The 24,381-nt window shown below is 36.5% G+C and overlaps 2 protein-coding genes and 1 pseudogene across 2 annotated transcripts in view; 2 read left to right on the top strand and 1 right to left on the bottom strand.

The window, feature by feature from the left end:
* TDRD9 (tudor domain containing 9) overlaps positions 1–24,381 on the top strand; it is a 240,370-nt gene that overhangs the window by 7,008 nt on the left and 208,981 nt on the right.
* Positions 652–5,181, bottom strand: RD3L (RD3 like). The gene is made up of 3 exons (XM_020971173.2): positions 4,810–5,181; positions 4,076–4,382; positions 652–3,386 (listed from the first exon to the last, which is right to left on the bottom strand). Exons 2-3 carry the CDS (start codon positions 4,372–4,374, stop codon positions 3,029–3,031), a joined length of 657 nt encoding a protein of 218 aa, XP_020826832.1. The 5' UTR covers positions 4,375–4,382; positions 4,810–5,181; the 3' UTR covers positions 652–3,028.
* LOC144455461 (protein DBF4 homolog A pseudogene) lies at positions 11,240–16,945 on the top strand (annotated as a pseudogene).

Here is a 24,381-nt window from a genome sequence, read left to right as displayed (position 1 = left end):
TGAATAAAAGAGCAGACTCTTTTCCCTTTCCTTGTATCCCAAAACATATAGTACAGTGCCTGGCACATAGCAAGCGCTTAATATATGTTTATTGACTGACTTAAAAGATTAGCTGTTGTGATTCTGGTCAAGAATTTAAGTTCTCATTGCCCTGGGCACCTTTCTTAAGACTGAGCTGCAGTTCTGGGTTTGTAGAGGGAGTTTCCTCATTGGAAGTTCCCCAATAGAATCAAAGATCACAAGCTCTCCTCTGCCCCAACCCAAAAAACTTGATTGTAAGCATGCAGTGACCTTTTGATAATGATTCCTTCACCAGTTGTGGGTATGCTGATTGCATAAAAATCTAAATAAAACATTTTAAAAAGCTAAGTTGGAATGGTTGTCTCCTTTATAAAGATTCACTAGAGCACTGTTTCTCAAGTTGTACTGCAAGGAAACCTAAAACACACCTTAAGTCTGCGTAGAAAAATGAACTGTATGTTATTTTTAATAAGCATAAAAATAATTTTGGAGGATTTTGCCACAAGGTTCTGCTAAAGATTTGTTTAAGCTGAAGGGTTCTACCACTGTGAAAAAGTTTAAGAGCTGCTGCACTAGAGGATGCTTGGACAAATAGTAAGCCTGTCCTTAGAATGCCTAAAATATGAGAAACACATCGCTTCTGAAAATTTGTCTAAGACAATATTTTCCTAGTTGATCATTTCTTCTTTCTTTCCCCTGAAAGTTTTGGGCAGGAGAATGTGGCTATAAGTATCCTTTGATTATCTTGTTCATTCTTTCAAGCTTTTTGAAAAGCTTGGATATTCTGAGGAAAATTAATTTCAATGTTTTTCACTTTAAATTCAACCAAAAATTTTGATTAGCAAAAATTTAATTTTAATTCTAGTTTAGACTTGACTTTTTACGTTATTGTTATGTAGTTAGACTTCTCTGAACATTTATTAAGCACCACTGTGTAAAGAATACTATACTACGTGCTGGAGGAAATGCAAAGTCAGTATAACAAGGTAAGTTGATCAGGAATTTCCCTGATGCACCCCCATAACTATAATGTAAAATGGTATCTGGTTAGCTTAGAATAAATACTCTGGTGATAGTGGATAGCACTGTAATTACAGAATCTGAGTTTGAAGGGACTTTGGAGGTCATGTAGTCCAAACTCTTATCTTGTCATAAAGGAGATTTCTATTAAGTAGGAATCCAATGTATTTTCTTTCAAGATCTCCAGTAACATAGAACACACTATTTATGGGGCCAAACTCATTCCACTTTCAGTTATTAGGAAGTTTAGCTTTTGAGCCCGAATCAAGTTTCTTTACAACTTCTCTCCGTTGATCTTTTTTTGTCATTCTTCATCCCATCCTTACTGGGCTCAAGAGGAACATTTTATGAAGCCTGAGTCTGTCTCTTTATTATGGTCTGTAGTCTTATCAAATGGGAGCAAATATAGTTGATTTTAAAAAGATCTTGTTTCTGACCTAGTGGATGGGAAAGCATTGATAAAATCTTGTTTGCAAATGTCTCAGGGTCTCTGAATTGCCATTTGCCCTCTCTCAATAGATACCTAGAAACTGTTCAGGGATCAGGCTTCCTGCTAATGATCCGGGTTTCATTTAGAACATTTTCTGTCTGGGATGGCACAGTGAAAAGGAGATGAGTGTAATCCAGCTATTTCAAGTTCTCAGAGCAGCCTTGAGTCTTCAGCATTTGTTTTGTGCCCATGTACTCTTGTAGTGCTACATTCTCTCCCTTTTTCATTCTGCAGCTGGACAGGACCCAAGACTTTAATTCAGCCCCTTATTTTACAGATGAGGAAGTGGAGATCTGGAAAGGTGGTGTAAATGCTCCAAGATGCCTCCTTTTTCGGGGGCTTACATCAATCAGAAGGCTATGAACCTGTGTTTTTCTCAAAGATTTAAGCTTCTTCAGAAAAAAATTTGTCATAAATAACAAATACAAGAGGAAGAGAGATGAGATATTAAAATATGAAATTTCATTTGGGTTTATTTGGATCCACAGATGGATTTATTTATATGTGAGTCATCTTGATTTTTGTTAAGTCCTGCCCTTGTGTACACATTTATTGATATTACTAGATTTGAGATTTAATTCAAGCAAAACCAAAATTTTTAAAAGAAATTTGGTGAGGGAGAAAGAAACTGGAGCTTATGCATTTGCCTTCCTCCCTGCCCCTGTACAGAGGCCTTAATTTTGGAATTTAATTCTTTTTTGTTTGTATGCTTATTTAGAGATAGAACTCAAATTTTAATTTTCTTCACATGTTTGCTGACCTTAAGTTCTTGTGTAAAGTCTGTCTCTTGAGTACTGACTTTCTTGAATGGTTAAGATTCATGAGCCTTTTTCATTTCTTTCACAGAATTATTACAAATCCCTGAATTATAATCTTAAAGTTTGTTAGGTTATTTTCACATTTTGTTTGAGCTGAGAGGGAAGCCTGTTTGAAGTTAGTATATAATTTTTGTTTTCGGAGACTACCCACTATCAATATTAAATTAATTTAAATTAATTGAATTAAATAATATATTAAATGTTAATATAAATATTAAAACCCAGACCATTTCCTTCAGTTAATCTGGAGATTATATATGCATCTTAGGATGCTGCTTGTGTTTTAGATCATTGTTATGTTGTGAGTACAATTGATAACAACTTTAAAACATGCACTTTATTCTACATGTAGCTTTTCTATGTAATTATTTTTTAAAAATTGTCCTTGCTATCCATGCTTTCCAAAGTGTTGGTTATATTTTAAGTACATAAAGCTAGTTTGTTTTCTGTAGTATATTCTAGAGGTATGTAAAAACAGGGAAGTATTTCAAAGATTTACTTAAGAGAGGCACAATATACATTTTAGTTAAACATTACTGCTAAATGGCAACTTTTTTTGTACAATGACTAAAGTTCTACTTATAGAAAATATAAGGACATCCATAAGAATTGTAAACTTTTTACCTTGTAACAAAGGGAAACATGAACTTGTCACATTTTCTTATTTCTAAACTGTATTTCATGTTGTGGGTTCAAGTTTAAAATCATACAGATGAATGCTTGAGTGATGATGAGTGATTTCAGTTGATGGATAGTAATATGGCAGATTCCATATTCTCTGTGAGAATGCAGGGAATGTATTTTTTGTGTTTTTATCAACGTAACTTGAAATAGTGGGAATTTCTTCTTTATCTGAATTCTTGGTACTTTGACCTAGAACTCCAGAGTGGACAGAGCAGTTTGTATTCTCTGTGTCTTCTAGTTCCTCTCGTTGACTTTGTTTTTCTGCATTGGTTAGAAAATCTCTTAGCACTTGCTTGAAGATGTAGACTATTTCCCATGGCAAAACATCATTTTCTGCTACAACTTCTCGAAATCTAGAAGAAAAACTAGTAATGAATATCTAGTTTTGAAACACTTTCAGTATTTGTAGTTCCATTTTAAAAAAAACCACAAAGCCCTGGTCAAAGAGATTTTTGTGTATTTTAGGATTAAAAATTTTTTTTTAAAGGAAGGATTAAAATCCAGTAAAGTTTTGTCGGTTTTCACTTATGTTTTGTTGATAGAAACTGACTTTACCCTGAAGGGTTTTCTGTACAAGAAGGACATAAGTTCATTCTTCTTCTGTCCATCTTATGTGGCCTTTGAAACCTTATGCAAAAATTTTAGTGCAAGATTTCTGAAATTAAAGTAGATATTGCTAGGAAAGTAGTGACCATTATCTAAGTGACTGAAAAAATTAATGTAAAACCATTGTCACCTGTAGGATTATGATTTTAAATGAATCATTTCTAAACTCGAAATCAATATTAAATAATGCAGAACCAGTGATAACATAGAAATTGTGCAAAAGTTAATATTTGTTATAAAAAAAAAGAATAAACCATATTTTCTTTTGGGCCATGCAGAGATATAAAAACATACTTTGTCTATAGGGTCTTTATGCTTGCTATCTTGTTTGATAAATACAGCTAAATAATTTACATAATTGCTTAAAATTTCCAGTCTAAGTAAATAAGGAGTTTAAGACTAACGTCTGTAAACATCTAAAAAAAGGAATTTATACCTGCTGAGAATAGTTCCAGTCTGGCAAGGTTGAACTTGTGAACAGAGAGCTTCAAGCTGTCTTTGTTCAGTAGCTGGGATGGTTGCTTGGGGATTTTGGTAGTTTTTTAGCCAGTTGTAATCCACGCCAGTTTTTTTCACTTTTTGTTCATTTTCAATCTCTTGTATTAATCTGTCACGTTCTTTTAGGTGCCATGTGAGTTCCCGAAGTAGGGTCTTTGTTACTACGTCTGAGCCTGGATAGTGTGTGGATTTATGGGATTCTCTTTTTGACCACTTCATCCAGCTAAAAAGTGGCATTTTATAATCTGGAAAAATCATATACATTTATTATTTGCACAATAGACTCTAGAGTCATTCTAGGGTAGAGTTGGAAAGTGTTTGATAAATTTGCAGTATATTTGTCATAGAGTAATATTTCATTGTACAAGTTCAAAATAAAATTGGAAAGAGTAAATAATGAAATCTTCCAATACATAGCCAGGTTTTGGCCAACAGGTAACAGGTAAGAGAGCTTAAAAACTTGATAAACTTATATTTTGTTCTCATGAATATGTTGTTAGTACAGCTAAACATTTTTACCCACTAGAATTATTCCAGTTTAACAACTTCTAAAATAATTGGTAATATTTACTACCATGAGTACTAGTAAGTAAGATTCAATGTGTAGGAGAGGATTACCTAAGAACAGGCTTTTTTGATCTGTGTTTTATAAAGAAAAAAATGAAAACATACCTGTTAAGTTGTTACTGTCCAGTGTGTGGTGGTTGTGGTTCAAAGGAGTTTTGCTTGAAGTAGAGATTTTGTTCAGTTATATCCTGTTCTCTTAGATGTGTCCACTGTTGAGAGAAGCGGCCTGTCTTATTTAATTAGCCTTTTACACTGAGTTCTTGATAAATTACTTTCTCTGTTGGGAATATGCTTTTGATTTCTTTGTTGATGAAGCTGCACTTATTTCATTTTGTTTGATTAAAAAATATGACTGACTTTATTCTCCATGAAGTCCATTCAGATCTCCTGCCTTCTGAATGTAGTTTTGCCTGTGGAAGCAATCTGAAACAAGTAGGTACAGATACAGATATTTGCTTCAAAATGCTCGCAAATATATTGTTGGTAGTGAGATGAATAACAGTAGTCTGAAGCAACTACAGATGTGCTCCTAGCTAAAGTTAAGACTGTCGCATGATGTGATGCTTTGCTGTGCATAGCTGTAGGTCACAGTTTAGTGCTGTATTTTTATGCCTGTAGAGCTCTAAAAATAACCATGTTGCTTTTATTCTGTAGCTAAACTTTCAGGCCATTTGGAAGCCAGGTCACTATCTTCTTTAATTCAAAATGGAGAAGTAAGTTTGACTTCATTATTAAAACTTGAAAATTAAATGATAGCATCCCTTTGCCAGTGAAATACTGTGAAAACTCATTTTTATTGAGCAGATATAGTCAAAGAATCCTGAGCAGGCAGCCATTCGTGTAATTTTTAGCAACTTGTGTTCATTTTTTCTAAATACTAATTATTTTTTGTTTATATATTTAAACTATTATATACATTCATTAACATTTCAAATATTTTAAGTTGTAAACTTTGAAATATAGAGTGTATGCGTTAAATTCTTTTAAAAGTTAAGGTGATCCTAGTAAGGCCATTATAATACTTAAGGGTCAGAATATTAGAACTTAAAATGCCCTGATAAATCATGTCAGAATAAAATATTAAGACTTAGCATATTACACTTTGTCACAGTATATTTTCTCCTTTCCTTTGAGAATTAAAGGTAAAATACTAGATTTTTCTTTTACATTTCTTCTATTTGCTATAGGAAAATATATTGTAAGTTGTAAAGGTCACTTTGTGATACTGCTTTGTGGATAAGGTCTTTTCTGTTGAAAGCATTTTTTCTTTATTACTTTTTTCCTCTGCATGTTTAATTGAACTGTGGAACAGCAGGCTTTGTTTAAAACAGACCTAGATGTCATGCAACATAAAGAATGATGTGTGTGGCCATTACTATAGCTGATATTACTTGTACTTTGGGAAAATTCAGATGTCAGGATTCATTATATTCAGCTGGGAGGCTTTCACATTGCATTGTACATGGTACTATGAAAAATGAAAGGAGTTGGGTTTATAATGACAGAAATGTCCTACCAAATTTTCTGATAAAATTTAAATGATTCTTGCCACCTTTTTCTTTTGACTATCTTGTTGCTGTTTTTTCCTGAAAGCATGTGACTTATATCAGAAGTATAAGAGAATAGAATGTTCCTAAAGTGAGTGGATTATAGGGAGATATATATGTGTATATCTTCATATGTATATAGAAACATGCATGCACCCACATGGTACATATAAGTGACACGTGCGCACACACGTGACACAGGGTATACACACATGTGCATGTACATGTGTCTATGTCTGTATGCATATACACCACATGTGTGTGTACGTATGTGAGTCCAGATTCCTTAGCCTTAAGGCTTTTCTCAAATTGAAACATTGCTGGTTGGGATGGAAGTACCAAAGGATAAAACAAATTGGATAATGAACATGTTAAAATAATTGAAGGAAGTCTGTAATTCAATAAAAGAAGATATTATAGTTATGTATGTATATATTTGTATGTATCTCTCTGAGAAGAGATGAAAGAACAGTTAGAAAATATAAACTAGTACTGTACCTGAACACGAAAAACGTTAGAGGGAATAGCAACTAGCAAAATAGAGTGAAGAGCGTTAAATGGATAAAAATAAAATTAAAGAACAATCTTAGAATGTAATAGGTCTTAAAAAGCAACCAACAGATAGATATTCATGAGATGTCATGCATCTGTATGTTTCCATACAGATTTGGAAAACAGAAGGAAGCACAAATCTTAATGTAATTGGACTTCTAGATTAAAACACTGAAAAAGAAGAAAAGTTAAATATTGTATTTTGAGTAACTAATTTTAGAGAACTTCCAGAGCAGTCAAAAATGGATAGTAACACACAAGTAGAAACTGTATAGTCCAGTATGGAGAAATTCTAACTATACCCTTCCAAGGTAAATAATTATTAAATTTCAGAATTTGAGAGAGCTAGGGGGAAAAAAACCCTAAGAATTGAGAAGATGGGAGGATGGTGGTTACCTTCAACAGAATTAGGTAGACTTGGAAGGAAGAGCAAGTGTAATTGGGAGGATGATGGGCAGGAAGGAAAAGATAATCAGTTTTATTTTGGACATGTTGAGTTTCTGATGCCTGTAGGACACCTAGGTGGAGATATTTACCAGGCAGTTGATGATGCAGCATCTATTTATTTATTTATATTTATTTTTTGGTGAGGCAATTGGGGTTAAGTGACTTGCCCCAAGTCACACAGCTAGTGAGTGTTGGGTGTCTGAGGCCAGATGATGATGCAGTATTAAAGCTGGGGAGAAATCAGGAATGGTTCTATAGACTTGGGAATATTGGGTGTAGAGAGAAGTGATTAATGAGAACAGTAAGGAGTTGAATGTAGAGGGGAAAACTGAAAAGAGGGCTTTGCTTTCTTCTCTGTCCTGGGAACACCCTTGTTTGTAGGGTGGGAAATGCTGATCTAGCCTAAGAACAGAGAAGGAATAGTGAGACAAGTAGGAGGAAGAACAGGACAGAACAAAGTCACAGGAACAAAGGGAGGAGACAGTATTTTCTCACCTCTGCCTCGCTTCTATCTCTGATAACCTTTCCTCAGCTCTCTTCCTCTTCTCCTGAAGTGTCAGTGCTCTCTCCCCCTTCTGAAATTTGTATGTTCTTTTGTGTTTACTTACCTGTTTTTGTGTTGTATCTACCTCCAGTGTTTTGAGAGCAAAGGCTGTTTAGTTTTGTCTTTGTACCCAGTGACTATCACAGTGCCATGTATGTATTTAGCTCTTAGTAAATGTTTATTGACTTGAATATTCTGGAGAAAGGTTTGGTCAATAACGTACAGAGTTGTGGAGAAGTTGAGAAGTGTGAAGACTGAGAAAAGTTCAAAGGATTTAGCATTTAGATCAGAAGTCTGCCTTGTTGCATTTTTAAATACAATAAAGTTAATTAAAAATTCTCAAGGGATGTACAAAAACAGCTGGGTCTGTAGTTTGCTGACTTCTGGTTTAGATTATCAGTAATCTTTGAGATTGAGGTTTCAGTCAAGTGATGGGGTCAGAAGCCAGATAGCAAAGGGCTGACAAGTGAGTGACGGAGGAAGTTTGAGACAGCGTATGAGTGTGACATTTTTAGGAGTCGGGCAGAGAAAGGGAAGAGTCACATAGGGATGCTAACTTGAGAGCATGGTAAATGAAGGTTTGAGAACGTGTGATGCCTGTGCAGTTGACAATGGGAAAGAAATGAGTAGACACAGAGATTGAAGACAAGGAGGGGATGGGCTGAGGGCACTAGGAATGAGGTAAACTTAGTAAAGAGAAGTTAATAAACAGAGAACTGGTCTGGGAAGCAAGAAGAACTATGTCTTCAAGTCCTACCTATGTCTTGCACATACTGGTTGTGTGATCTTGGGCAAGCCACTTAACCCCTTACTGCTCTGGTAACTTTTTAAAAAGTATGCTTTGTCTCTATGTTTAAAAAACAAACAAATGAAGAAATAAAACCTCTATGTACTACAAAGAAAATGAAAAGGCACTTAAATGCTTATTGACTGACTGATTGACTAATGGGCCTACATCAGTAGGAGTTTCTTCACTTGGGGTCTCTCTGTAGTTTGTCCTGTGGCCTCTTTTCTTTTTGCTCTGTATTATCTCAAGTGCTGATCTTATCAGCTTCCATGGGTTCATTTATCATCTTTAGGGAAATGATTCTCATATCTGTAATATCTAGCCCTAGTCTCTCTCCCAAGCCACAGTCCCTATGTCCCAGTTGTCTTTTTTTTAACTCTCAAACTGGTTGTCTCCTAGGCATTCAAAATAACAGTATCCAGAAAAGATATCATTATCTTTCTCCCCAAATTCCTCCTGCTCTTCTAAACTTTCCTATTACTATTGAGGGCTCTACCACTCTTCCAGGTAATGGGGGTTGCAATTTTGGTGTCATTCGCAACTCTTCACTTTCACTTAATCCCACATACCTTATCAGTTGACAAATCTTGTGGTTTCTATCTTCACATCTCTCCTATAAATCTTCTTAGGGCAGCTTGGTGGTGCAGTGGATGGAGCTGTGGCCATGGAATCAGGAAGGCCAGAGTTCAGACCTGGTCTCGGCCCCCGACTAGCTGTGTGACCCTGGACAAGCACTTCTGTTTGCCCCAGTTTCCTCAGCTTTAAAGTGTTAAAAATAACAGCACTTACTTGAAAGAGTTGTTGTGAAAATCAGATGAGATAATGTTTGTAAAGTGCTTAGTATAGTGCCTGGCTCATAGTAGATGGCTATATAAATGCTTGTTCTCTTGCCTTCCCTCTACTCGTAGAACTAACATGCCAGTTTGTTGCCTGGAATACTGCTGCCACAGCCCTCTAATCTTCTGATGCATTTTCCTGCCTTGCCTTTCCCCAATCCAGTTCGTCCTCCACTTGGCAATCAAAGGGATTTTCCTAGAGTGCAAGTCTGACCGTGTTAAACCCTCCCCCTTCCTCCCAGTCAGTAAACTTCAGTTGCTTCCTATTACCTCTGGAGTGAAATATAAATATCCTCTGGCATTCAAAGCCCCTCACAGTCTGTCCCTTTCCTGCCTTACCCGTCGTTTCGTACGTCACTCTTCTCTGTGTTCTGTGTGATTTAGCTCTACTGCCTGCTTGTTGTTCCTTGCACCTGACACTCCTGTCTCCTGTCTCTCTTGTCTTTGCTGTGTCTGTCCCTCGTGCCTCCATGCCTGGGATAGTCTGGCCCCTCATTTCTGCCTTTTAGCACTTACATGGATCTCCAGTCTCATTGGTGTGGGTGTTCAGAACTCATCTGTATTGGCAGTTTGTGCAGCCAGCGTCCCTCTGTAAATCCGTAACTGGGAGTTCTCCTAATAGCCTGGGAGACTTTTTTCCAGAGTGCATGGTGTTGTATAGATACCAGTAGAGCACGTGCTATTGGCTATCCCATGATAACCTTCGTAATTGGCCTACCTGCTTTCCTGAGTATACATCTCTGGTGATACCGTTACACTATTTCTTTGCAGTTATTGTTTGGTAATGTGGTATCTGTCTATTGCTCTCTGGGTGATTTGAAACTTTAATTCTTTAGAGACTCTTATTATATTTTTCATAGCCGTGCAGTATTAGTGGAAGAATATTAATGTTGAAAAGATAGGCTTTTGTTTTAGGAAGATGCTTGGGGTTATTAAAACCACTGCACATTTTTCTGAGAGGCAATCTAATCTAGCCTGATCTCTTAATATTTTCCAAGAAAGACAGCCTTGTTTTTCTGCAGTAACCATCCTAGGTCTATAGGCTGTTCATCCAACTGTATTTCATAATCTGGACAATAGACATCCTTTACCTACTTGGTTTATATTGATAGGCCAAACTGTTGATTCATTATGAATGTCATTTAGGAGGCTCTTCCATTCTTGGGGCTGTAAGCTTTCAGTACCGGAGAACAGGAGTATCTGGAGAACCTCACCATATTTAGGGATAACCTCTTTGATTATATATGCTGTATTGAACAATCTGTGACTTGGCAAGAGATCTAAAAAAGTTACAGATTATATTTCTGAAGAAAGGTAATTGAGAAACTCTTAAACTATTGACCTTTTTGCTTCTTTAGTTAATTGCTATAGTCTTTTATGCAAACATTCGATACTTGTATCAAGGGCATCCTTGATGAAGGGAACAGGCAGGCTTTTGCAAACAGCATTATACAGCAGGGCACATCTTTATAGTTTCGTAATTGACTAAAAGATACAGAGAATATAATACTCCTCTGTCCTTATTGCTTGACTACAAGCAAGTATTTGATTTAGTAAATGCTACAGTAAAGATTCTTCTCCACAAAGTGTCTTCCATACATGTTAAAATCAACAAGATTTCTTGTTATATATAACCATAGCAAGAACTTTATTCAACCTTCAGGTTTTTAATAACAAGTGAGGCCTACTTATCAAATTGACAAATATAAAAGCAATTAATGTCAGTGCTAGTTGGGTGCAGTCCTTAAAAATATTTTTGCTTCCTAGTTCATCAGTTTTTGAAATTCTCATGATTTTTGTCTTCATTCCACCCCAGCCGTACATGGGTATGGTTGATTATATCTTTGCTCTCAACATCACCCACAGTCGTTTAATCTCTACAGCTCATAAATCTGAAATTCTTTTAGCTGATCATAAATAATCTCTTTCATCTCTCACTGTAACATACCCTTCTAAATCTATCCTGTCTTTATTACAATTTCTATGTACTACATTCACTCCCTGGTGTCCCAATCCATCTTCCCTGTCCTGGCTGCATTTCCAGGTCAGCTATATTTTCCTTTACTCTTTTTTTTAAAAAAATATTTTTATTTAAAGTTTTGAGTTACAAATTCTGTTCCTCCTTTCTTCCCTTCCTCCCCTCGATGAGATAATAAGCAATCAGATATAGGTAATACATGTGCAAATATATAAAAGAGTTTCATGCTAGTCATTTTGTACAAGAAGACTCGAATGAAAGAAAAAAATGAAAGAAAGTAGAAAATAGCATGCTTCAGTCTGTATTCAGACAATATCATTTCTTTCTCTGGAGGCGGATAGTATGCTTCATTATTACCACCTTAGGATTGTCTTGGATCATTGCATTGCTGAGAATAGCCAAGTTATTCACAGTTCTTCATTAAACAATATTGCTGTTACTGTGTACGACATTCTTGTTGTTCTGTTCACTTCACTAGGCATCAGTTCATGTAAGTCTCTCCAGGTTTTTTCTGAAATCATCCTGCTTGTCATTTCTTATAACACAATAATATTCCGTTGCAATCATTACCACAGCTTATTTAGCCATTCCCCAATTGGACGTTCCCTCAATTCCCAATTCTTAGCCACCACACAAAAGAACTGCTATAAATATTTTTGTACAAATAAGGTCCTTTTCCCTTTTTTTTTGGATGTCTTTGTGATATAGACCTAGTAGTGGTACTGTTGGATCAAAGGTATGCACAGTTGTATAGCCCTTTAGGTATAGTTACAATTGCTCTCCAGGATGGATGGATCAGTTCACAACTCCACCAGCAGTGCATTAGTGTCACAGCTTTTCCCATGTCCCCTTCAACATCTGACATTTTTTTCTTTTTTAAATTTTATTAATGTATTTTGATTTATCAACAATCACTTCCATATGCTGAGTTGAAAATTTTTCTCCCCCTTCCTCCCACCCACCCTCCCCAAGATGGTGCACAATCTGATATTGCATACCCATTAAACATATTTTCACATTAGTGAAGTTGTAAGTAAAAATTAAAACCAATAGGAGGAACCATCAGAAAGATGAAATAAAACTCAACAGAAGGTAAAAATAAGTGATAGCGATTCGAGTTCCATAGTTCTTTATTTGAATGTGGACAGCATTTTCTATCCCGAGGCCTCTGGAGATGTCTTAGATCCTCATAATGCTGAGAAGGGTTCAGTTTAACAATATTAGTCATTGCATAACGTGGCTGTTATTGTGTACAGAGTTCTCTTGGTTCTGCTCACTTCACTCAGCATCAGACCATGTAAGTCTTTCCAGGTTTTTCTGAAGTCAGCCTGTTCACCATTTCTTATAGCACAGTCGTATTCCATTATATTCATATACTGCAACTTGCTCAGCCATTCCCCAATTGATGGGCATCCTCTCAATTTCCAATTCTTTGCCACCACGAAAAGAGCTGCTATGAATATTTTTGCACATGTGGGTTGACATTTTCCTTTTTTGTCATATTAGTCAGTCTGATAGGTGTGAGGTGGTAGTACCTCAGAGTTGTTTTAATTTGCATTCCTCTAATCAATAGCAATTTAGAGCATTTTTTTATATCTCTATAGATAGTTTTGATTTCTTTGAAAATCGCCTGTTCACACCTTTGACCATTTATCAGTTGGGGAATGGCTTGTAGTTTTATGAATTTGACTCAGTTGTCTATATATTTGAGAAATGAGGCTTTTATCATAGATATTTGTTGCAACATTTCCCTTCTCCCCCCGGTTTTCTGCTTTCCTTGTAATTTTGGTTGCGTTGGTTTTGTTTGTGCAAAAACCTTTTAATTTTATATAATCAAAATGATCTATTTTACATTTTGTAATGCTGTCTGTATCTTCTTTGGCCCCAAATTCTTTGCTTGTCTATAAATCTGTCAGATAAAACTATTCCATGCTCTCTTAATTTGCTTATGGTATCACCTTTTAGGTGTAAATCATATATTCATTTTGACCTTATCTTGGTATATGGTGTGAGATGTTGGTCTGTATCTAGTTTCTGCTGTACCTTTTTTCCAGTTTTCATAATAGTTTTTGTCAAATAGGGAGTTTTTGTTCCAAAAGCTTGGATCTTTGGGTCTATCATATACTAGATTACTATGGTCATTTAGTGTAAGACAATTAGTACATAATCTATTCCACTGATCCATCATTCTGTTTCTTAACTAGTACCAAGTTGTTTTGATAATTACTGCTTTATAACAGTTTGAGGTCTGGTATGACTAGACTTTCCTTCACTCTTGAATCCCTTGTCCCTTGTCCTCTTTACCCTCCTAACCTTTCCAAGCCCCAATCCTAGATTACTTTCAGGAATCCTTCCCATTTGGGAGAATAACTCTGTATGCGTGGCTAATGTGGGAAAGGAGTCAACCAGCACGTTAACACTTCCATAGACACAAGAGAGTACTCCCATCATCTGAATTTTCTACTGCTTACTGCCAAATGCTGATGTGATGAATGGAGCCACATAAGTGGGTTCACTACAGATTTCTGCTATGTAATAACACTGTTGCATGGCCATCCATTTATTCTTCCCTGCATGACTCTCTTATTGCCATAGAATATGTTCTAAACTTTCTCTTTTCTCAAGTTATTTCACCACCCACTTATTCCTTCCTCTTAGAGTATCAAATTGCCTCACAATTTACTGAAAAGAATTGTGACCATCCATCATGAATTTCCTCTTCCAAATTCTGTACTGTACCTTAAATTACCTCAGCACTATCTTCCACTTTCTCCTCCTTTGTTTGCATCTGGGAAGAAGAGGCCTTTCTCTTGGCAAACTAACACCTCTGTTTGTACCTTTGATACCATCCTTATCCTTTCTCCTTTGGCAGCTTGCCCTTTAAGTCCTTTACCTCAAATTTTAAGTGTGCCTTATCCACTTACTCCTTCTATAGGGTTTACAAACTCTATGATCTACCGTAATCTACTTAAAAATAAAACCAGAACATCCTTTATTTGAGGTTACCAGGCTTTCAAGATAATCATGCACTTCCACTTCTGTTAACATTATTTTTCCTGGACTGTTTCTGACCTTTTAGTTGGCCTTTCTCTCTCTCTCTCTCTCTCTCTCTCTCTCTCTCTCTCTCTCTCTCTCTCTCTCTCTCCTTCCTTCCTTCCTTCCTTCCTTCCTCCTTCCTTCCTTCCTTCCTTCCTTCCTTCCTTCCTTCCTTCCTTCCTTCCTTCCTTCCTTCCTTCCTTCCTTCCTTCCTTCCTTCCTTCCTTCTCTTTGGTGAGGCAGTTGGGGTTATGTGACTTACCCAGAGTCAGTCACACAGCTAGTAAGTGTTAAGTGTCTGAGGCTGGATTTGAACTCAGGTCCTCCTGACTCCAGGGCCAGTCCTCTATCCACTGCACCACCGAGCTGCCCCGGCCCTTCTTTTTCCATTCTCCCACTCTCCATCCCTTCTTTCACATAGCTGCCAAATTGATGTTCCTAAAGCACATGTAACTATCCTTCTCAAGAAGCCCCAATGGCTGCTTTCATGCCTCTTGAATTAAAATATAAACTTTTTTTTGAGTTGAAAATCCTTCACATCCTGACTCCAGTCTACCTTTCCAGAATTACCACAGATTATTTTCTTCCACATGTTGTATGTGACAGCCAAAGTGACTTATTTTCTGTTCCATGTCTCTTCCAAATCCTGTCTCCTATGTCTGAAATTCACTTCCTCTTTACCTTTACATTACCTCTTATGGATTGCTAACTCCCTTTAAAGCCTACCTCAATTGCTATCTCCTCTAGGAAGCTTCTCCGGATTGCCTTTTCTACCCCAGCTGCTAATGTTGCACCCCACCACCTCCCATGTCCAGAAATTACTTTTTATTTATTCTAATTCATTTTGTGTTTACTTCTTTAAAAATAACTTTATAATTATGTATTTTTTTCAGTCAGCAAGAAAAACAAAACTCTTACAAACATATATAGCAAAGCAAAACATTTTCTCATTGACTATGTTTAAAAAATGTCTTATTCTTTAGTCTGAGTCTTTCACCTCTCAGGAGTGTGGGTAGCATGTGTCATCATTAGTCCTCTAGATTGTGGTTGATCATTATGTTGATCAGATTTTCCAAGTGTTTCAAGTTGTTTATCTCAATAATATTGTCATTGTATAAATTGTTCCCCTGATTCTTCTCATACAAGTCTTCTTCGATTTCTCTGAAACCATCCCTTTCAACATTTCTTACACTATAATAGCATTTTATGACACATAAATATCGCAGTTGGAATTTAACAGAAGGTAAACAGGTAGATTTCTGTGCAAGATAACATTTATTAATGGGGGCATGCTGCCTGTCAATACAAGGGTCAGTGGCTTGCCTCCACTTTTGCTGAAGAGCCCAAGCACGAGCATAGATGTGGATCCATGAGGATCTGCAGTAAAGGCCTTTACTTGGACAGTAGAAGAATTTCTCAGCCAAGATAAAAATTTTCAAATTTCAAGTAAGAAGGAAGCAAAATTTGCTCAGATATTTGGACATATTTCTGCTGACTATTAGCATATATATGAGGAAATATTTTACCTCATCCCAGATATGACAGAAGTTCTTTCAGGACTCCAGGTCCAGTACCTATTGGCAAAGGAAAATTATTAGTTGAAGAAGCTGTCAAAGAGCATTATGAATTCATCCCTTCAAATAGTATACTTTCAAATGCTTTTTCGTGGAGAGTAGAAATTCTTCATATTGATGATATTAAATACTATATTGAACAAAAGAAAAAAAGAGTTGTTTGTGATCAAGAAAGCAAGCACATGAACGAGAGGTGGGGAAGTGACTTGCTAACTTGGAAACAAAGAGGCGGCTCAAAAAGTCATTTGTAGAGGTGGGAAATGAAGACCACCATTACGTACCATTTTACCTTCAGTTGTCCAGTATATTTCTTAAAAACTGTTTCATTCCTAAACTCTGCAGCCAGTTTTGTAGGGATAAGATGTATAGTGTGCAGGAGCAAACATAGACTAAATCAAGAAACAGAACGGATTATGAAAAGATGAAGGCCCTTCAGTTTAACTATACCTGAAAGGGAGAAAAAAAGAAAGTAGACTATGAATATTACTGCAGAAATATAAAGATCTTCAGGCTTACCTTTTAAGTGAACAACACAGAAACTTTGCATAGTGTATTCAATATCAGATTGTTAATATTACATCCAAGTTAGTTTTTGACTTTGTGGAGTTAAAAAATAACAATAGATCCAGTAGAGTAAAATATAGCATTGGATCATTTGACCCTGTTATTGGAAATACTTTTAAAAGGAATGAATCTATAAAATGACTGGAATTGTACCATGTTTCCTAGAGTTGCCTTTGGGGGAAGTACAGGTGATAAAAAACCAGGATTTTCAATGTCAAGGACATTGGGATCCTGCACAAAAGTTTGCTTCATCTCAGAGTCCATCTATTCTTTTGCTTCTAGACTGTCGTTATGACTCAACAAGTCAGCTCAGAGAATATTTTGATGTAGAAAATCATACATTCGAAATCCAGTGGTGAAAAAAACAAGCAGCTAGATTTAGTGCAGGTTACTTCACACTAATTGTGGTGCTAGAGAAGACTTCCCAAATCTCTCTAGTACTATAGAAGAGGAAAACAGTATTTGTAGTTTACCAATGCTGTCTTTAATGGAATTATTTTGACCAGTGAAAAAAATTCTAAGGTTTTGGGTTTTATAAGCTATTCTGAAAACAGTGGTTCATGTAATATAGAGGTTTGGGAAGAAGAAAATGGAAATTGTTTTTCTTTTCTTTAACCTCCATATTTACTGGGTTTTAATGGAATTTTAATTTATATTTTTAAAATATGGTGAGCATTTTATTCTTAAATATTTTTACATATGGAAAAAGTCTTGTTTAAATAGTTATGTGTCAAGGGTCCATTTTGATAACCAAATGTAAATATTAAGAATAAAGATAATAATGAGTATTTTCTAAAGAATTGAATATTCTTATAGAAATAAGTATCACCAAAGCTATAAAAAAGGCAGTGAAGGAAAATGGAAATGAAATAGTGAAGAAATTGTTACTGCAAGTATTGGTTAATTTATTTTCTTTAAAAATTGAAGTCATGTGCAGAATTTTAAAAATTACTGGAGAGGCAGCCTATGTGGATGAGTCAATGGCAACTCAATATCATATTTTGAAGAAAGTAATAGAAGAAAGTGGATACACTGGGCATCAGATTTTTTTAATGTGGCAGAATTAGGCTTATTTTGGAAAAGGATGCCTTCCAGAACTTATATTTTTATGAAAGAAAAAACTCAACCTGAATTTAAACTTTTGGGGGTTGTTTTTTCCTTTATTTTTTTAATTAAACAGTTTATTAATTTTTAGTTTTCAACGTTCACTTCCATAAGATTTTGAATTTCAGATTTTCTCTCCATCTCTTTCCTCCCCTCTCCCCAAGACAGTGTGCAATCTGATATAGGCTCTACTTATATGTTCATATTAAGCATATTTTCACATTAGTCATAATGTAAAGAAGAATTAGAACTAATAGGAAGAACCATGAGAAAGAAGAAAGAAAACAAAACAACAAAAGAAAGTAGAACAAGTAGTATGCTTCCTTCTGCATTCAGATTCCAAAATTCTTTCTCTGGATGTGGACAGCATTTTCCACCACAAGTCTTTTGGAGTCGTCTAAGATCCTTGCATTGCTGAGAAGAGCTGAGTCTATCAAAGTCAGTCATCGCACAATGCGTACTGTTGTCCTGGTTCTGCTCACTTCACTCAGCATCAGCTCATAAATCCTTCCAGGTTTTTCTGAAGTCTACCTGCTCATCATTTCTTATAGCACAATAGTATTCCATTACATTCATGTACCACATCTTGTTTAGCTATTTCCCAGTTGATGGGCATCCTCTCAATTTCCAATTCTTGGCCACAACAAAAAAGAGCTGCTTTAAATGTTTTTGTACATATGGGTCCTTTTCCCATTTGTATGATCTGTTTTCCTCCACAACTTGACCAAGTCACTTGGACTACTGCATTCATATTAGATTGTAAAGTGTCAGATGAGATGAAGGGCCAGGTCTTCTAATTCCAAATCACACCCATTTCCCTGTCTCCCTCCAATCTAGGTTCCAAGTTAAAAGGCTGGCTTCTTTACCTTGAGCAGAATGTGCTGAACCTGGGTGATGCTTCCAGGCCAAGGTTGCCCTAGGGCCCAAGTCCATAGCCAGGGGCGGCCCACACTGTAGCTGCTGCTCCTCCCCCCTCCTTCCTTTCCCAGGTGGGGGAGGGTGAAATCAAAGGGTGAGGGGGGAAGGGTGAAACTCTTCTCCTATGAGAGGGGTTAACCTCTTTTTTTATTTTGTAATTTATTTTTTATTTTTAGGCAATTGGGGTTTAGTGACTTGCCCAGGGTCACACAGCTAGTAAGTGTCAAATGTTTGGTCTGAGGCCGCAGGGCTGGTGCTCTATCCGCTGTGCCACCTAGCTGCCCCTAATAGATACCCTCTTGACTCAAGGGAAGGGAGTGGGAGAAAGGAGTGAGTAGGGTTGTGAGGAGGAGTTTCAAAACTCCTTAATAATCTATCGCAAAACCTCATAATCTGCTAAGATATTTTTAGCTGTTCTAACTTTTCCCTGTAATCTCCTTGAAGGAGGATTGAGGGGTGTAGAGGGAAGGGAGGAAGTAAGTCTCAGGGAACCAAAAGGCAGCTGCAGTTTTCCCCAACTCCCTAGCACCGAGAGAATTGACAGAATTAAACATACACTTCCAGATAGGGTGTCCCTCCTTGTCCTCTTTGCTGTGGAAGGCGTACCCATGTCCATGGTCTCAAACTGAACCAGTGGACCGAGAGCCTGAGAGCGTCAGGCCGAGTGTGAGACAGCCTCGTAACTGTCTGCCCAAAAAGCACCTCCAAGCCTTGGTGCTTGGAGAGCAACTCTCCACTGCAGAGCAAGAAAGGAGACAGGGGAGAGGCCTACATACCTTCCAGTCTTGGCTGGAGAAGAATTTGGGATTAGGCAGTTTCCCCATATGGGCCACCAAAATGTTGAGTTTTAGGGGTTTAGGGATGCTGCAACTTCAAAATCACAGCATACGGTTCCTGCCTGAAAGAATTTGATGCAAGTCTTCTTTCAGCCAATGACAAGGTTTATTAGAACATCCATCACATTGGGCAGACTCTTAAGTAAGCTGAACGTTAGTGAGCTATTGGCTAGATTTTAAGAATCTGAGCAGTGGCTAGATTTTAAGAATCTAAGTCTGAATTGAAATTTTTTAAAAATTAATTTATTTTTAGTTTTCAGCATTCACTTTTATAAGATTTTGAGTTCTAAAATTCCACCCCCCTCCATTCCCCTGTCCCCAAGACGGCATGCAGTCTGATATAGGCCGTACATGTATGACCATATTAAACATATTTCTGCATTAGTCATGTTGTAAAGGAAGAATCAGAACAAAAGGGAAGAACCAGGAGAAAGAAAAAGAACAAAAAATAACAAAAGAAAAAGATAATACTATGCTTCAATCTGCATTCAGGCTCCATAGTTCTTTCTCTGGATGTAGATAGCATTTTCCATCCTGAGTCTTTTGTTATTGTCCTGGATCATTGTATTGCTGAGAAGAGCAAAGTTTATCATAGATGATCATTGCACAATATGGCTGTTAATTGTGTACAATGTTCTCTTGGTTCTGCTTACTTCAGTAGGCATCAGACCATATAAGTCTTTCTATGTTTTTCTGAGGTCTGCCTGCTCATCATTTCTTATAGCACAATAGTATTCCATTACATTCATATACCACAACTCGCTCAGCCATTCCCCAACTGATGGGCATCCCCTCAATTTCCAATTCTTGGCCACCACAGAAAGAGCTGTTATGAATACTGTTGTACATGTGGGTCCTTTTGAATTTAAATTGTTTGAAGATTACCTAACAATTTTATTGGGAGTTAGTGAAGAAGGGGATTTAAAATGATAAGCAGCACTTGTTTATTTGTCTTGAAATTCTTTTGCTTAGAGAGAGACTACAGCACGAATAGCTTCCAGTTCATTGGGAGTTATATAAGAAAGTATGAGTGACTAAAGCTGTTTTTGAAGACTAGTTGTAAAGTTATTTTAGCCCAGCTGTTATAAAATATTGCAAGGAAAACAATATCACTTTTTGAGGTATGTCTTTTTTTTTTAAATTCTGAACTTAAGAAGTAAAACAAGCATTTCCATAACAAAGTAGAATAGAAAAAAGAGGATTGCACACAAAACTGCCAGTCTATTATGTACAACTTGCTTTTCCTTTTAAATATATAATAAAGTTATCATGTAACTTTTTTCCCCTCTCTCTGTCCCCCCCCCCACCCCTGCCCTTAGAGAAGGCTACCATTTGACACAAATATGTATGTGTGGGTGTGTATATATATGTATATACACATGCATACATATATCTGTAAATCCATACTATACATCTATTTATCATTTCTTTTTTTGGATGCAGATAGCATCTTCCTTCATAAGTTTAGGTCTGTTGTAGTTAATTTGGGAATTTATAATAGTCAAAATTACTTGGTTGCTCAGAGTTGTTCTTAAAGCAATATTGCCGTTATTGTATACAACGTTCTTTTGGTTCTGCTTGTTTTGCTCCTCATTATTTCGTGCAAGCCTTTCCATGTTTTTTAAAGTCATCAAGCTCATCATTTCTTACAGCTCAATAGTATTCCATCACAGTCATATGACACAGCTTGTTTAGCCATCTCCCAATTGACAGGCATCCCTGCTATTTCCAGTTCTTTGCCATCACAAAGAGAACTAGTAATATAATTTTAAAAGCATTACTATTTTAGATAATTTTCCAGGTTGTCCAACTATACTTGGATCATGGTATGAGAAATGTTAGCATGCAAATTTGCTGAGATGTGGATAAAGCTCTCTGCTGAAATGTTGATAAAGCTCTCTGCACCAATCAGTATATGCATAAAGATTAAAGAAAGAGAAGAAATTTCAGTCGAAGCTGCTGAAATAATTTAAATGACAGTGATGTTTTTGTCATATTGTAGGTTTATCCTTAAGTATAATATTTAGTAATTTAAAAATTTTTTCTGTCTATAACTATTAATTTAGCAATAAGGTTGAAATCAGAAAGAAATTTTTCTTGCCCTTTGATGTTTTGCTAATAAACAGATAAAAACTTATTTTTAAACATTTTCATTAGGCTGGGACCATTTACTATATTTTACATATAATGTTAACTTCATGTAGTTATGATTCAAATAATGTTGACTACTTGATGAGATTTGTTATTCTTACTAGTGTCTGCCATCTTATCCTTATAAGAGTTTGTCCTCTACTTCTCAGCCTCCCTCTTTACAAAAGAAAAAGGTACTGAGATAGAGTATGTGCTGCTTTAATAGGTGATCTGCTTCTACACTACTCTTTTCTTTCCTTGGCCCAGGCTTTGATCTTCCTTTCATGATGTAACCTCCAAAATTTGTTTTGTTTACAATTAATCTTTCTCTTAATTATTCTTTTTCTCTGTCTGTCTGTCTGTCTCTCTCCTTGTGTTTGTATGTGTCTCTGTGTTTTCAGTCCTCTTTGGTTTGATCTGGTATAGATGAAGTTTATGATTCATGTGGTAACTTATTTCCCTCAGCCTTTTTTTCTGTGTTCATAACATCTTTATGACATTTTGATTATGTGAAATAGTGAGTTCTGAAATAGTGAGTTGTATTTGCTGCTTCTTTCCATTTTTCCTTAGTATATTGCTTCCCCCCCACCCTTTTTTTTTTATTGAATTTTTAAATTTTATTCATCAAAATGAAACAAAACTGTGCCCAGGTCCTCTGTTTTCTTTATTTAACCCTATGCCCCTTGAAGACATTTGGTTCTGAGTGGACACAGTTTCTTTTCTCCTTATTAAAATGAAAACACTTCCTCATAATATGCCCCTTCTAGTTTGAAAGTATTTACCTTTCTAGGTTTGTCATACCTGTATTTGCATTTCAGAGATATCTTTTCATAGGGATTATTTGGAAGTCCTTTATTTCATTCCTTCTCTTTCTCCCTCTTCTCTCCCCATTATATTATACTTAGTTTTGTTGGGTAAATTTTTGGGTATATGTCTTCTAACCTTTTGCCTTTTAGAATATTGTGTTCCAGCCAGTACTGTCCTTTATATACAGCTGTCAGGTCTTGTGTGAGCCTCACTGTGGTTCTTTGGAACCTGAACTCTTTCTTTTTGATTCCTTACGTTATTTTTTCTCTGTTTCGTATTTTTTTTGTGTGTGTGTCTCCTTTACCAAGCTATTGCTTTATTTCTCAAGATTTTCTTGCATTACTCTCATTTCTCTTTCCAATTTTTCATCTACCTTTCTTACTTGATTTTCAAAATCCGTTTTGAGCTCTTCCATGGCCTGAGACCAATTCATATTTTTCTTGGAGGCTTTGGATGTAGGAGCTTTGATTTTGTTTTCTTCTGAGTGTGTGTTTTGATCTTCCTTGTCACCATAGTAACTTTCTATGGTCAGAATCTTTTGTCTGTTGTTTGCTCATTTTCCTGGTCTTTTTCTTGACTTTTAACTCTTTGTTAAAGTAGGACTTTGCTTTCAGGGTGCAGGGTGTACTGTCCCAAGCTGGAGTGGTTTTGTGCAGCTTCTAGGGACCTGTAAGTTTTCAGTTCTTCCAAAGTGGAATGATCTAAGGGGAGGTGTTTACTCCTCTTCTGGGCTGTGCTCTGGTCTGTGAGTGAACACAAGCACTCTTTTCTTCCATGGAACTGTGAGGAGGGTCGCAGCAGCAAGCTCTGGTGTGCTAGTGCTTGTCCTTGCCCTGGGACTGCCACTCAAGACTGTGACCTGGATCCAAGTATGGGCAAAGCAACAGAGTCCTGCCCCAGTGCTAGCAAAGAGACCCCTGTAATCTCCTTTTGACCAGTTCAACTCCCTTACCGTCTGTGGGCTGAGAGCTCCAGAAGCAGCTGCTGCCATTGCTTCAGTCACTCCCAAGGCCTGCTCCTGGTTTGGTGGGGCCTGGACTGGCGCAGCCTGCAGTGGACTGTGCTCCACTCTCACCCAGGTATAACAGAGCTTTCCTGCTGACCTTCTGAGTTGTCTTTGGCTGGAAAATTATTCTACCCTGTCCTTTTGTGGCTTCTGCTGCTCTAGGAATTGTCTTATGGCATTATTTAAAGGTGTGTGGAGAGGTTTTGGGGAGAGCTTAGGTGAGTGGCTGCCTTTTCTTCGCCATCTTCTCTGCCCCCGAAGTATTTTTTCTATAATGAAAAAGTACTAGCTTTGTTTTTAGTATGTCTTATAGGAAGTGAATGGTAGATTCTTTCTATTTCTACTTTGTCTTCATGTTCTAAGAGATCTTTGTTTCCAGTTCTTTGTCATCATAAAAAGAGCTCGTATATTTTTCATACATGTGGATCCTTTTCCTCTTTGAAAAAAAGAAAAATGCTCTTGGGTATAATTTTAGTAGTGATATTGCTTGGGTCACAGGGTGTGTATAGTTTAATAGCTTTTTGGACTAGTTCCAAATTGCTTTCCAGAATGGCTAAACTAGTTCACAGTTCCACCAGGATTATATTAATGTCCCTGTTTAACCACACCCCCTGCAGCGTTTTCCATTTTTGTTAGCTTTGTCAAGTTGATGGGTCTGAGAATGAGATCTCAGAGTTGTATTAATTTGTGTTTCTCAAATTATTAGAGGTTTAAAGCATTTTTCACATGGCTATTGATAATTTGGATTTTTTTTTCTCTGAAAACTGCCTATTCATATTCCTTGACCATTTGTCTGTTGGAGAATGGCTCTTATTCTTGTAAATTTGACTCAATTCCCTGTATATCTTAAAAATTAGACCTTTATCAGAGAAATTTGCTCCTAAGAGCTTACCTTCCTTATTTCCTGCTTCTCTCATAATTTTAGCTGCATTGATTTTGGTTGTGCAAAATCTTTTTAATTTTATGTAATCAAAATTGACCATTTTACCTTCTTGCTACCTCTTATTTGGT

The sequence above is a fragment of the Phascolarctos cinereus genome, unplaced genomic scaffold (assembly GCF_003287225.1).
Source record: "Phascolarctos cinereus isolate Bilbo 61053 unplaced genomic scaffold, phaCin_HiC Scaffold_2;HRSCAF=192, whole genome shotgun sequence".
In the NCBI taxonomy this organism is placed as follows: domain Eukaryota; kingdom Metazoa; phylum Chordata; class Mammalia; order Diprotodontia; family Phascolarctidae; genus Phascolarctos; species Phascolarctos cinereus.
The sequence above is the reverse complement of the archived record's forward strand: the minus strand, read 5'-3'. Positions and strand labels throughout refer to the sequence as shown.

Excerpts from the sequence above, each read along its gene's own strand:
- RD3L (XM_020971173.2), bottom strand. The coding sequence starts at position 4,374 with ATGCCACTTTTTAGCTGGATGAAGTGGTCAAAAAGAGAATCCCATAAA. Across the intron at positions 3,387-4,075 it reads ACTGGAACTATTCTCAGCAG|ATTTCGAGAAGTTGTAGCAG; the intron begins GTATAAATTCCT and ends TTTTTCTTCTAG.